The following is a 13,645-nucleotide window of genomic DNA, read 5'->3' on the forward strand; positions in this document are numbered from 1 at the left end:
GCGGGGCCTGGGGGGGGGGGGCGGGGGGGGTGGCTTTTTTTTTTTTTTTTTTTAATAGGCTTGGTAGCAGAAGTCAGTTTTAGGCTGAATAGTTCCAGCTAGAAAAAAATCCCAACCATACTATCTATTTAGAAACTTAAATAAGTGAGGTGTATTAATTTTTTTTGCCATATCAATGGACCAACAATAAGTATAGCTATATTTAATTTTTAAATCTTTCTACAAAGTACGAAAATTAGAAAAAAAAATTGAATAATGCAGAATTAATTCACAAGAATTAATTCAACATCATTTTACAAAGTGTGTCTATATATATAAATATATATATATATGTATGTATATATATGTAGCAAGGCATTTAGCTTGAAAGTATTTAAAGACTCAAATTGTCTTGTTTGTTTTGAGACCAAACTGAGAAATCACTCACAAACAACAAGAAAGAATACAGACTTACCTGTTCATTCATTCATTTCTTGGTTTTCCTCAGTCTCAGAGAGCAAGTTTCTCTTCACATTGTAGTTGGGTTTGATAAACAGACCACTGATAGTAAACTCAACTTAATTCCTGATTTCTGTATACCAGGGAGACAGGTGGGTATGAAAGAGTTTCCTATACACGAGCACACTCAGGAATAGTGTGGGAGATGATCTACACCAGCACTGATGAAAACAAAGCCACTTGCCTGGGATCAGAGCAGGTGAGCCCTCATGACACCAGCCCCAGGATGTGACCTCTTGGTGCTGGAGAAGACACAATGAGCCAGCAGAACACCAAAGCGCCTGCAGCCACCTCCTGCCAAGCCAGATACCTTGAAATGCCTCAGCCATAAACCATTAGGCAGCAAATCCCCCATGTAAGATGTAAGTCAGGGCCCTTCACATGAGTGCAGCAATAACCCAGAGCTGTGCAGTGACAGACTGAGTGCAAGTAAAAAAATCAAGTAATGACTAAAGCTGCCTCCCTAAGTGTTATTACTACAAAAAGCATTTAACAGCTGACTAGATGAAATCCTGGGGAAAGAACAGTGCTGTTTAGCTGAGGAGTTTGACATTAAAAAATCCCACCAAAGGTCACATCTATAATTAACAATTTTATCCTGCTTCCACTGAAGAACCTGGAGACCTGCGTTGCCTTCAGCTGGAATATGACTGAGCTGTAGTTAGAGTGAGATTTTGCTGCAAGATCCCACTTGAAAGGACAGTTGAGACTTTTTTAAAAAATCTGTAACATTAGTGACAGCCTTTTCTGTTTCAATGCTGCATTTAAATAAATGTGCTTAAAACACTTTTGAATAGTCTTTTTCTGCCAGTGTCCTCGCACAGGCCTTGGTGAATGTCTACAAAATACTTCTGTTACCTGAGCAGGTTAAGTAATACCTGGTAATAGAAGTAGTAGTTTAAAACATTGAGTCTTAAGGACAAAAATGGTAAAAGGAAACCTGTATGTTTTCTGCTCCAGAGAATGAAAAACATCAAGTGTATCAAATTAAGTTGCATTTTTAACGTATTTGAAATTGAATTTAAAAATTAATTATGTGATTCTTCTAGAGATAACCTAATAAAAATAAGCTGAAAATCCAGACAGTTTCTACTAATGAATGGTTTCCTGGTTTCTGACTCATGATTTTGGACATCTGGGCTGAGCACTGTGGAAGTCATATTTCATAGTGGCACATGCAGTGCTTGCTTCCCTTTACATATACATACCTTCCCCTAACATTTTGAGGAATTCTGTCTTTTATTACAGCTAGATTTATCATCTGATTTATTGCATGAATGCTGTGTAACTTGAGAGAGGTCTTGGGATTTTCCACAGCTTATTGAAATCCTCTATCATTTACAGAAAGGAAAAGCAACCACACTAAACAATAGATTCTAAACAAGCACAAATGCCTGCACACACTAAAACAGACATTACAGCTGTTACTCAGCATCACTCCAAGAAGCTACAAACTTGACTTACAGCTATGCCAGGAATCTGCAGTTCCAAAAGTCTCTGGTAGGAGAAGATGTGACAATAACAAGGATTCTCAAGGTGCTTGTGATCCCTTGTGTCCCCTTTTGATGATGGGCTCAAACTGAAACTGGAGATGCTTCTCTGATATTTAATGTAATTTAATTTTTTTTCTTGTCTTTTAATAGTAAGTATATCTATCTAGATGTTTAGGTGTCTTCCCCAGTATTTCATCTGAGTATTCTTAGTATTTTATGATTGTGTTAATAGTAACTGTAAAGCTGTTCAATCTATACATGGGACTGAAAGCATACATGACATAAAAGAAGTATGGAAATTAAATTGGAAACCAAATCAAAGTCTCTGAGGGTGGAAATAATCTCAGTAATGTTATCTAGCTAAATAGCACCTCTCCTAAAGTAAACATGCAGCCTCCCACTAGAGCCAACAGAAAGAGCCATACTGTCCAGAAGTAAATTTTTCTTTCTGTTAAATGTAAAGGGAAACAAAATATCTGTAAGAGCCCTAAATTGTAGATAGTCTTATTATTCCTTCCCTTCTTCCTGACTTTATTTTTCTATGTTTATGCAGTCTGAAAAATGCAGTCTTGTACAAAAAGCAGAATGTGCCTCAGGATGTGTCCCCACAAATGAAGTGTGTAAAATACCCAACAGCACAGCTGATGTTTATATGCTCAGCTCAGCACATGAGTTGTGCAGACATCTCCCTGCTCTAAATAACTATTGAAAATGCAGTGGATGAGAAACTCAGTTAATTATTATGCCAGAAAGTGGATCACAAAATAGGAGTATGACTGTGCACATGTCAAACCAACATCTGCAGTCTAATGAAATGACCATTTTGGAAGAATATTTTGTGGTCATCCATAAGGTGTTGAGAGAGGTTCTGTAAATGTAGAAACACTGTGAAGGTATCCTAGTTTTGGCAGAGCTAATTTTTCTCTAAATGTGTGGCATCAAATACTTAAAAGTACTTGAATATCTTTAATTTTTCTTTTTTTCTTTACTCTCCAGGCCTTGTAATGGGATTAATTATACGATATGTGACAAAATCACCAGATGTTGAAAGTGGTACTGTTTATGAATGTGAAAAACTGAAATCTGGGCCATCCACTCTGCTTATTAATATAACTAATCAGGTCTACGAATATCAATACAAAAGAGAAATCAGCCACCACAATGTCAATGGTCACCAGGGCAATGCAATGCTTCAAAAGGTAAAACCTATCTTATTTTTGCTCTAAACTCTGTAAGATATTTATTTTATTTTCATGCTTGAGAGAGGAAAACAAGCTTCAAGTTAAAACGAGATAGAGAGTTTATTCTGAATTTAGGGCAGGGAAGAAGAACAGTAAAGGAAAAGAAGTGTGGTAGAACCCTGCCCATCATTTAGCTCCAAGCTGACTGTGCACTCACAGAATGGTTGCCTGAGCTCTTTCAAGCGACAGTCCCAGCTCCTGCAGACACAGCTGTCAACTTGGACTCATTGCCACTAAACCTTTATAAACACCACTGATATCTTTACTTTTTCCTCTGTCTTCAAAGTGACTTGATGTGGCATGATAATGCAAGGGGAGGTTACCTTGTGTGTATAGCACAGGAAATTGCAAACTCTAAACATTTTTCAAAACACAAACTTTTACATGTACTTAATGTACACTTAAATTCATCACAGCACTCTCATACATTCTTCCACTCCTGCAGTGATCCTCAGTATGGAGACAGCATTAGGACAATTCAGGCTGGATGTAAAAAGGGAAGTGTGGGAGAAAATTTGCAGTCTTTCACAATATCATGGCCTTTTCTTTTTTCCAGTACATAAAAAAAATATTTTACTTTTTTAGTATAGTCTTTCCCTGCCCATGTAATATTTGCTTCTTGGCAAATACACTGGCAAATCACTTTTTTTTTTTTTTTAATGGCAGCCATTTGAAGAACATAGAAGTGCAGAACCACTTTTTAAAACCTGGATTTTGTGCTCAAAAACATTGTATATTGACATGAAGCTCCTAAGCCCTTACCAATGACTTTTTATAATATTGCAATGTATTGTTTTGCTTTTTCCCTAGTATTATTGTTTGTCTAGCACAGTAATGCATGATCCTGTGTATTTCAGAGTTATCATTGGGAAAACTTTTAAATTATGCTTAGAATGTACACTGTGGAGCTCAGCAGAATTAGGATTTAACCATCTGCTCAAATTTCTTGCTGATGCAGCACCATTGTGTGCCTGTCTGCTGTTACTGCCAGACTTGCCCTTCTCAGAAAGAAGCAGACTGTCAAGGACCATTAGAGTTGTGGTGGGTGGAGACAGGAAAATACTGTGGCAGTCAGACTAATCAAGTTTTGCTGAATCTCCATTTTTTTTCCTGCTAGCTGGTTGCAGTTGCAGCTTTGTCTTAGCCAAAGTGTGTGTTTCATTTCCAGGGCACGTGCACTAATCCATTACATTTGATCCTCTTCATCAGGCCTGGCTCTGGAGCTGACTTAGGAGAGAGGAGGAGCAATGACTTGCAGAAATTTCTCTTGCCCTTACAGGGAACTGCCCAGTCTTCTTTCTATAGTCTCACTTTGCTGGAAGGCTCATAAGGTCTCAACTGTGAATTGTAGTTCCTCTAAATTATTGGAGAGACCTCAGTCTGCCTGGATTTTCACTTGTTTTTCCTTTAAAATTACCTGACAGATGCCCTCTTGAAAAGAAAATAAATAAAAAAGGAAACGGGGATGAATTCAGCTGTATTTAGGAGACAATAACAATGCCTGGCAGCCTTCCTGACTGGCAAAAGCACTAATGTAAAACACAGAAAGCATGATCACACCATGCTCTGGGTTTTGTACAACTGTAATTCCCTTTTGACTGCACTAAAAGTGTTACTTAGTGCCTTTTATCAGAGAGAATAGATTGTGCCATGACTTACAAACATGTATTCTTCAGAACATGACTTTGAATAATAAACCATGCAGTCAGGATTTCTGATGCCCACAGAAAAGATATTTTAACATATCTGCTGAATTAATTTCAAAATTAACATTTAAGAATGTTAGTTCATAAATGAAGAAAATCCTTTTTTCATCAAGTTTTCAGTGACGGTGCCAGCACAGCTAATGTTTCTGGCAGGTTATTTACCTGGGTTTTTTAGCTTTATAATTCAAAGTGAGAAGGATGGAAAAAAGTCTCAGCTCTCACTTCCTGTTTATTGAATCAAACTGTCTGTTAGCAAGAAAGCAGAAGTAATTTTGTAGGCAGGTCTTACTCTTTTGAAGGAAAATAATCTCTAATACTGTAGCCTTAAAATATCACTTCATCTTAACAAAGGAGCTGCAAGCCTTGCACTAATTACCTCCTGTCTCTTAGAAGTGTTGGTATAATATAGCCCACTGAGAGAACACTAAGAGTACATGGGCTTATTTAAGTTGGGTTGGGTTTTTTTCCCCCCAGCAATGCTGTAATTTTAAAGAGAACTCTATTCTATTCTATTGAATTGCAATGGCTGAGCAATGTCCTTGGTCTTTCTCTGTGCCAGAAGTTGAAGGCCAATCTGATCAGTGCACTTCCTCATCCTAGCATTGCTTTAAAACTTTTAATGGCTATTTTATAAATAATTTCCTTCAAAGGAAATGTTACATTGGTTTTGGTGATGTAGGCCTTTTATCACCCTTCTGTACATGGGGAATTGAGGCACAACACTGCTAATGTGTCTTTCCTGAAAGTGACCAGGAGATCACATGTGAACCAGGAGTTATGTCATGGGGCTGTCAAGCTGGATGTCTGGCAGGGCAGCTGCTGTCACAGGTAAAGCTGCTTTTATGTGTTCCCTGTAACGTAGCACAACTGATTTCCTAGTTGAAGGGCTACTTTTCAAGTAGTAATCTGCATCTATAAACTGTAAGGAACTACACATTTATACTTGCAAAAAACCAACTCAGAACAATCCCACAGACAGTGGAGGTGAGCCTGAGATCAGTCCTGATAAGAAGATACAATTAAAAAACTATGATATCAAATTAAATGCTACTTTATTTGTCCTTACCCTCTCTTTTGTCCTTCCTAGCAGATGACCTTTGATCCTTCCATCTTCTTCAACATTTTGCTGCCACCCATTATATTTCATGCTGGATATAGTTTGAAGAAGGTATGTGTCTTTTATTTTTGTGACAGAAGGGTGTGAGTGTGGCTGTTGCTCTGTAGACCCAACAGGCAGTGACAGAGGACAGTCAGCTAACAATTTCATTGCCTGGGAGGGACTTAGCAGGAATGGATTAAAATAAATTATTCATGGCCCTCATTCTGCTCTCTTTCTGTCCCTGTGCAAATATCTGATTGTAGAGTTTATAGCACTTAGGCCTCCCTGTTTTCAGAAGAGACCACTTTGAGTGCTGTGAGCTGCAGGTAGGAACAGCCTGTGATTCATATCCTGCCTGATCAGGACTGTGTTCAAGAGATGGGGTCATGATACCATTTGCATCAGGTACTTCCAATGTGCCATGATCCTGAAACATTTGGCCAGATACATAAAAAAAGAGGGAATTTTGATGGCATTCCACCAGGAGAAAAAAATTGAACGCCTTTAAGTCATAATTTCCAAAATAACTGAGGTAGCCAATATTGCTCTATCTTCTGTATGAGAAATGTGTTGTAACAAATGGCACTTCTAGATGTGTTTCTACTTGGTCTGAATGTTTTTTTTATTTACTATATGACAAAAGACTTTCCTTCAAACTTTCCTCCCCAGAGACATTTTTTCCGTAACTTAGGATCAATTTTAACCTACGCCTTTTTGGGAACTGCCATCTCCTGCATTGTCATAGGGTAAGTGAGCCTTCTGCTATTATCACATGCTTGGTATTTCTTTCAATTAAAAACTAAACTGTAAAAAGAATTGCAGAGCCTGCATGGTCCATATTCTTAGCAACTGGTGTAGCAGATAAAATAATTCCTTCTCATGGAGTGCTGAGATGAAAAATGTAAAACCCATGGATAGCCAAGAACTGTCCCAGGCATTGAGAAAATTGTGTCCTTCATTTTTGGCCAATGACTGGTGTAAGCATGAACACTCCATAGCTTTAACCACCTGTCCTGAGAAATAGGACCATTCTCTCAATTGAAATTCCATGCTTCTAACTGGAATTTCTTCTAGAAAAGAGCAGATCTCTAACATTAAAGGAAGGACTTTAAATCTCAGAGGCCATATGAATAGATACCTTGTGGCATGTATGTAAAGTAACTGGAGTCATTTCAAAGGCTAAGTGAAATTTGTAGTTGAAGATCACATGAAAAGCCTCAGTCTGGAACTATGTGTGAATTGAGCCTGGGTGTGACTAAACTGCTTCTGCAGAAAAAGAGGAAGGAAAAAAAGCAGAGAGGCAAAATATTCTGGTTTATTTCCAGACCTGCTTAGGGAAGAGTTTCTAGATCTGTGTCAAAATTTGCCTAACTAAAGAAAGTATTTGCTACTCAGAAATGGATTATGTATTTCCAGGCTGACATGGTGTGAAAATTCTGTTTGTCTGTGTGATTAGCACAATCAAAATTCAACAAATAATTGCAAAATCCTTTTAAACCTTAACATTTCAAGGTTTAAATAATATTTATGAACATGACACAGACACTTCAGCTCTCACATTCTGAAAAAATTCCTGATGCAGGTGCAAAGGAATGAGCAGAGTGAGGGAGTCTTTGTGCCTGCCCAGAGCCTTACTGCAAGGAGCAGTGTCACTGACATCCCTGGCATTTCTGTGCTGGGCACAGAGACAGCTGAGCTGCCTCCGTCTGGCTGGGCTGGGGAGGTGATGGAGCAGTGCTGCATGGGAGTGGGTTTTGCTGAGAGCCCTTGATCTTGCTGGTATTGTGCAGAGTTAAATTGGCAAAAAGTCACAAAACTCTCTGGTGTTCAGGTTTTAGACTAGGAAGCACAATATAATTTGTAGGCCTTATTTGAGGGGCTGGGCTGTAGAAGTCTGAAATATATCATTTAATCTCTGCATGATATGGAAAGGAATGTGGAGAAACCTCAGGTATTGTGAGGGTGCTTACATTTAAAACTGATCAAGGTTCTGTACCTATTCACAGCAGTGTCAAATTATAGAAGCAGCTAATTTTTTTAATTCTTTCTCTTCCTTTATAGTAAAGCTGTATGTGTTGCATCAAGGTATAAAGCCCTTACTGGCATTATTATGTGATGGAACTTTCTCCTTTAATGTTCTTTTAATAATAGTAAAATACATGAATGACCTATAACTTTGAGTTCAATGATTTTAAAACCATTATTTTATGGGTATGTCATCATATCTATCTTGATATCTCAGATTTCTAATAATCAAGCTTAGTAAGCATAATGCACCAGAGGCATTGTGGTATTAAAAGTCCTGTAAGCCATGGTTGCTCCAAATTTTGCTTTCCTTGAGAAATGGCACCTCATAGATTCTTGAAGTTCACATCTTGGACAGATACATCACTCATATTTTTCCCCTGTCTTTATTTGCATTAACATGCCTATCGCTCTTGCTTTTGTTTCTTTTCATACCCATCTATGGCAGAGAGCACCCCTAAGACTGAAATTATAAATTCAGTAAAAAATCTACATCCAAACAACAGTATGAGCCAAATGGTAGGACATTTCTGAGGTAACAGTGGTTCTGGATCTCAGTAGGACTCTTTCTGTGCTTCCTCTCCCTTGTCTCATTTTTGTTTATTGATCATAAACCAAAGCCAGCAGATCTGTGAGACTGCAGGAAAACATTAGGGTATGCTTTTAAATATGCATTTGGTTTATGACTCTGACATTGCCCCTTGTAAATGGAAAATGCCAGAGCAGCTTTGATAAGTTTGTTAAAATAAACATAATATATTGAATTTAGCTTTTATTCCCAATACTTTCATTCCTGTACCCATGCTATTTTATCTAAAACAGAATAAATGCAGATAGAATCTACAACAAAAAAAAATCCTACTAGGAACAATTCCTACTAGCAATTCAAAGTTCAAGCCCAAAGTCAGGGATAAAGATCCAAAGGAAACCTTAGGGTAGAGAGCAGTAAGCACTGGGCCTTGCACTGTGTTCATGTGCAAACCCACAGCCCCCACTGGAACTCTGCAGAGAAGGCAGTAATATATTCAGAGCAGGGCTTGTGTGCATAATGTGCATGTCAGGATAAGGAGGAGATAATGACTGCATGAAGAAGAAAGATGACATGAAAACTTTACTGAAGGGAATGAAAAGTAAGCCCTAAAGAAAAATATGTCCTAAGAGAGAAAGGGTGAAGAACTAGTTGCTGTTACAAAAAAAAAAAAAAAAAATGACAGAACCCTGAGGTACTTCTAGGTTTCATTGCTGTAGACAAATATTTTGTGCACAGGTATGATTAAACTTGTGCTTTCTTCTCATTATATGAGCACAGAACACACATAGGCAGTACCTCAATATCCCCAGGCTCAAGCTCTGCATGTCTGCAGCCTCTCACTGGGGCTGTGCTCCTGCTGCCTGAATTAGAGCTCTGTGTGAACCCCTCTGGGGCTCCCTGAAGTGGCAGGGCACAGCCTGTAACAAAGAAGGACCAGACCTCTCTTTGTCAACCAGAAACAGCTGGGAAATATCATTAATAAAGAACAGAAACATCATTTGGATTTGCTGCAAACTCTTAGAGTGCTAAAACGTTGCCATGGAACACAGGAATACAATGGTGTCTGTCTGCTCTTTGTGAGTCTTTGCTTTTGTGTGAAAGGCCTCAAGAAAGACGAGCTGTGTGGAATTTGAGTGAAAAGGCTATAATCAGATATTCCCACTGAGGGTGGGGGAAGGAGGAGTAAGAGAGTAAGAGTGATTTTTTTAGTGAAGATTGTGCCAAAATGTACTTGCTTTCAGCTAAGTACTGCTCTAACGAATGCCTGCCCGTATTCGCTGTAAGACTGTCCCCAGCCACTTAACACACAGGAAAGATACAAAGCTTTCCCAGCAAAGTGCACAAATTATGCCCTTCACACCAAATCTGACTAGCAAGGATCCGTGCAGAGAGATCCCATGAGGGAAAGGGGAAATTCCCCCTCTCCAAGCCCCATTTTAATTGCAGAATTACTGAAGTGGTTCCCTTTATGGTGAACAGAGTCTGCTCTTTCCAGGTCTGCATGACATAAAATCATTGAAGATCCAGTCTTTCAACAGATCTTTTCTCTGTCAGTGGCTCCAGCTTCCTATCTTCTGAAGAATAGTGTGGAATAACCACTGAGAGAGCTCTTTCTTCCTGAGAAAAACCATACAGGCCAAGTTTCTCTGAGGCTCAGCCTGATACAGGGCAGGCAGTCTTTTCCTGTAGGAGACTTCTTGAGTTTCATGGACTCAGAGGATAACTTTGGTTGGAAGCAATGTCTGGATGTCTGCAGTCATCCAGAACTCTGAGATGTCTGTTCCAGTCTTAACCACCCTCACTACCAAGAGTGTCTTTCTGTTTATCCAGTTGGAATTTCCCTTGCTTCACCTTGTAAGTTTTGCCTCCCATCCTTTCCCTATGCCGCCTTCAGAAGGGGGCTCCCTGTTCTCTGTACCCACCTGAAGACAGCTCTTAGCTCCACTCCCACCTACATGAGGAAGCTCAGCTTCTGTCTCTTCTTTTATGCCCCAGCCCTCGAATTGTCTTGGTGGTTCTCTGTCCCCTCTCTGTCTTCCCTGTACTGCAGTCCAAACTGAAATCCTCTATTCCACCTGTCACCTCCAGGTGCCAACAAAAGACTTAATGGCTTCTCTTGGTCTGCTCACTGTGCTCCATGAACACAACGTGGTTTGCAGTCATAGTTGCTCTTGTGAAGTCCCATTCTGATTTGAGCTCCATTTGATATCCCCCAGGACTCCAAGGGTTTTCTGCACACACTTGTGCAGCCATCCCTGCTTCTGTGGGACTGCTGCATAGGGTTGCTATATTTTTCCATAGGTACCTCACTATTAGCTCTGTATTATGACCATGGTAAGCTGGAGCACCACTGAGCTGATGCTACCCAGTGAGTGCATGAAAACTGGGCTGATGAAGTATTAAATTAACAACTGCCCCCTCTTGTTGTTTTTGGGTTTTTTTGGTTTTTTTTTTTTTTTTTTTTTTTATTATTATTTTTTACATATTACACATTAGCAGGGAGAATGACCTAACTTCTGCAAGGAATAGTGTCCTCTTCCCTTAGATTCTATTTTTAATGAACTGCACTGGGGTGCATCTTCCAGAATTGATGTCTGTCATAGATAGTTTCTATTTTGATAATGGAAGAGTGCTTAAGTATTTGGAAAAATCTTGACACTGTGATAACAACCTAGCAGAGCAACATATTGAGTGGCAGAGGGTGTAGAACCATTTGCATTTTTCCCCCTCTTGAAATCCTTTTGACTTCTTTGCTCAGCATTCTCAGTGGCAGCCAGGGCCAAGATGCCTATGCATGTAAGCACTGACATCATTAAACTGGTCTTATCTGTGATTTTTTATTTGGTTTCACTTGGGTTCTCTCGAATTGCAATGCCAAAACCACATTTTCAATATTCAGAATGCAGCATGTTTGCAGTCACTTACTCATATTTTTCCAGCCTGTCTACTACGTTTGGCAAGGCCTGATTTTTCTGGAATTTAAAGCTCTCTGAGTGTGCAACTCAAATAACAAATGTATTTACAGAAAGCGTAGGCCAAGTTAGATCTATCTTTGTGGCCGCAGTGAGAATTTTGCTTGAATAAAGCTGAGATAAAATTGGGGTTTGGATCAGAAAAAGCCGAGCATTGTTGTTTTGAGTGAAGTTCCAAAATGCAAATAACTGATAATAGTGGTGTTAGGAAAAATCATTCCAGGATGATCCCTGGTTTAAAAGGAAAGATGTTGGTGTTTTTATTAGCTGCTCAGCTTGCACAACCTTTTCTGGCTGGGGAAACAGGACTTCATATTTCAGTAGGAGCCACAGGTGGTTAGTTTGGCTTGATTCATTCCAGTATGTCTGTGAGCACATGGATGCTGGATTTACAGTAACCATGTCAGATCACTTCATGGCAATCCGTGCTCAAAATTCAAGTTCTAATTAAAAAACCCTCATAGATTCAAAGTATTTATTTTGTATATCTGTGTTTAACTACAGTGACTAACAGTTTGGACAAAGTCTCTTCGGGCATTTAAATACAAGTGCGAGGAATAATTTATCATACTTGACTCTCACAGGCAGTCAAGAATCCTTTCCTTTGCCATTCCTCATCATTCCACAAATGAATATTCAAATGCTGTCCACATATGATCACTAAATGATCACTAAAACATATACTTTCTAAATTCTCTCTTTTAAAATCTGAGTCTTAGATGGTTTTTACTTGAATACCAGAGAAATTTTTTGGTTCTGTACATAGACATATACATATATGAGTAAAAATTCTTAAAAGAAAGAAAGGAGTATCAAGAATATCAAATACTAATACAGATATTTTTGTTGATCATGAGATTAGATTTTCCTAAAAAAATTTCTGTGAAAGTAGACATTCTCCATTCAAATGTCTGTGATATAAAGATTCCACCATCACATGAAATTTTTTTTCTTCACACTTAACTGTACTGTTACAGCAGTCCCTCTTTGTGCCTTTTGAAGAAGGATGGCTTGGGCTGAATTAATAACATTGTTGCTCAAAGGAAGCACTATCAAGAGACATTCAACTGTCCTTTACACAGTTTACCTGGGTGAGATGCATCCTGACATAACTGTCCAGTCAGAGATTCAGTTCTGTCACTGTTATACCTGCCCAAACATTATTCTAACAGTGAGGAGACAGATATTGAAAGCTTCAGCAGGCAGTAGTTGTGTTACTGAGCTCTGCAAGACTGGGGATATTTTTTTATTTCTGTAAGTATTTTAGGCTAGAGGGGAGTTTAGTGAGGTTATGGCTGTGTTCATTACTTTCTGCAGGAAGCTTAATGGAATACAGAAATGGGGTCTGCTGATAGGGAGCAGTACTGACCTTATCATCTGGCTGTTCTTTCTCACTGGAGGACTACGGATAGACTTTACAGCTTGGAAATGACACACTTGTACCTATGTGCTCCAGCAGAGCAAAGCCAAATGCTGTTTGGCTTCAATTTACTGTGCGGTGCTATGGGATTCTTCTGGATTTTGGAGCTGTTTCTGCAAGAGAAAATGGGGCCAGGTTAAGGGTAACAAAAACCAAAATCTCTGTTACAGGCTCTCCATAAACTAAGCAAATACCTTTACAAGGATTATCTGCTGCTGCACCAGCTAAGCTCTTGCCTTCCAGGTGATAACTTTTATATTAATTTAGGCGTAATTCATGTACAAGTAATATTTTTTTTTCCTAATTAAAATACTCTTTTGTACAGCATGTTCCTATCAAATGACACATAAAAAAGCCCCAGGTCCATATTTCCTCCACACACCACTTGTAAATAGCAAATGCTTAACCTCCCCACAAGCAAGAATAAAAGCTTTCTTTTTGGTACAAACAGAAACTGGTGAGGGGGAGTGTTAAAGTATCTTAGTGCTGTAGAAATTGAGAGAGAAAGAGGGGAAAATTATATATAGATCACTTTCCCTCCTCAGTGGTAAAAGCCCCTGAACATCAGATGTCTGACTTCAATAATGTCTAACAATGTTTTGAGGTCAGATATTCAGCCTATGAGTGGAAATAAAGACAAAACCAGAGAAGAATGTAAG

At 38.9% G+C, this 13,645-nt stretch overlaps 1 protein-coding gene across 1 annotated transcript in view; it reads left to right on the plus strand.

Annotated features, from left to right (window-relative positions):
- The window catches only part of SLC9A9 (solute carrier family 9 member A9), a 173,895-nt gene that overhangs the window by 2,138 nt on the left and 158,112 nt on the right, over window positions 1–13,645 (plus strand). The window contains exons 2-4 of the mRNA XM_041414482.1: window positions 2,988–3,190; window positions 6,029–6,106; window positions 6,707–6,783. Of these exons, the coding sequence (XP_041270416.1) occupies window positions 2,988–3,190; window positions 6,029–6,106; window positions 6,707–6,783 (358 nt within the window). The remainder of the gene's footprint in view (window positions 1–2,987; window positions 3,191–6,028; window positions 6,107–6,706; window positions 6,784–13,645) is intronic.

Source organism: Onychostruthus taczanowskii, unplaced genomic scaffold (assembly GCF_017590055.1).
Source record: "Onychostruthus taczanowskii isolate IOZ18803 unplaced genomic scaffold, ASM1759005v1 scaffold45, whole genome shotgun sequence".
NCBI classification, from domain to species: Eukaryota; Metazoa; Chordata; class Aves; order Passeriformes; family Passeridae; genus Onychostruthus; species Onychostruthus taczanowskii.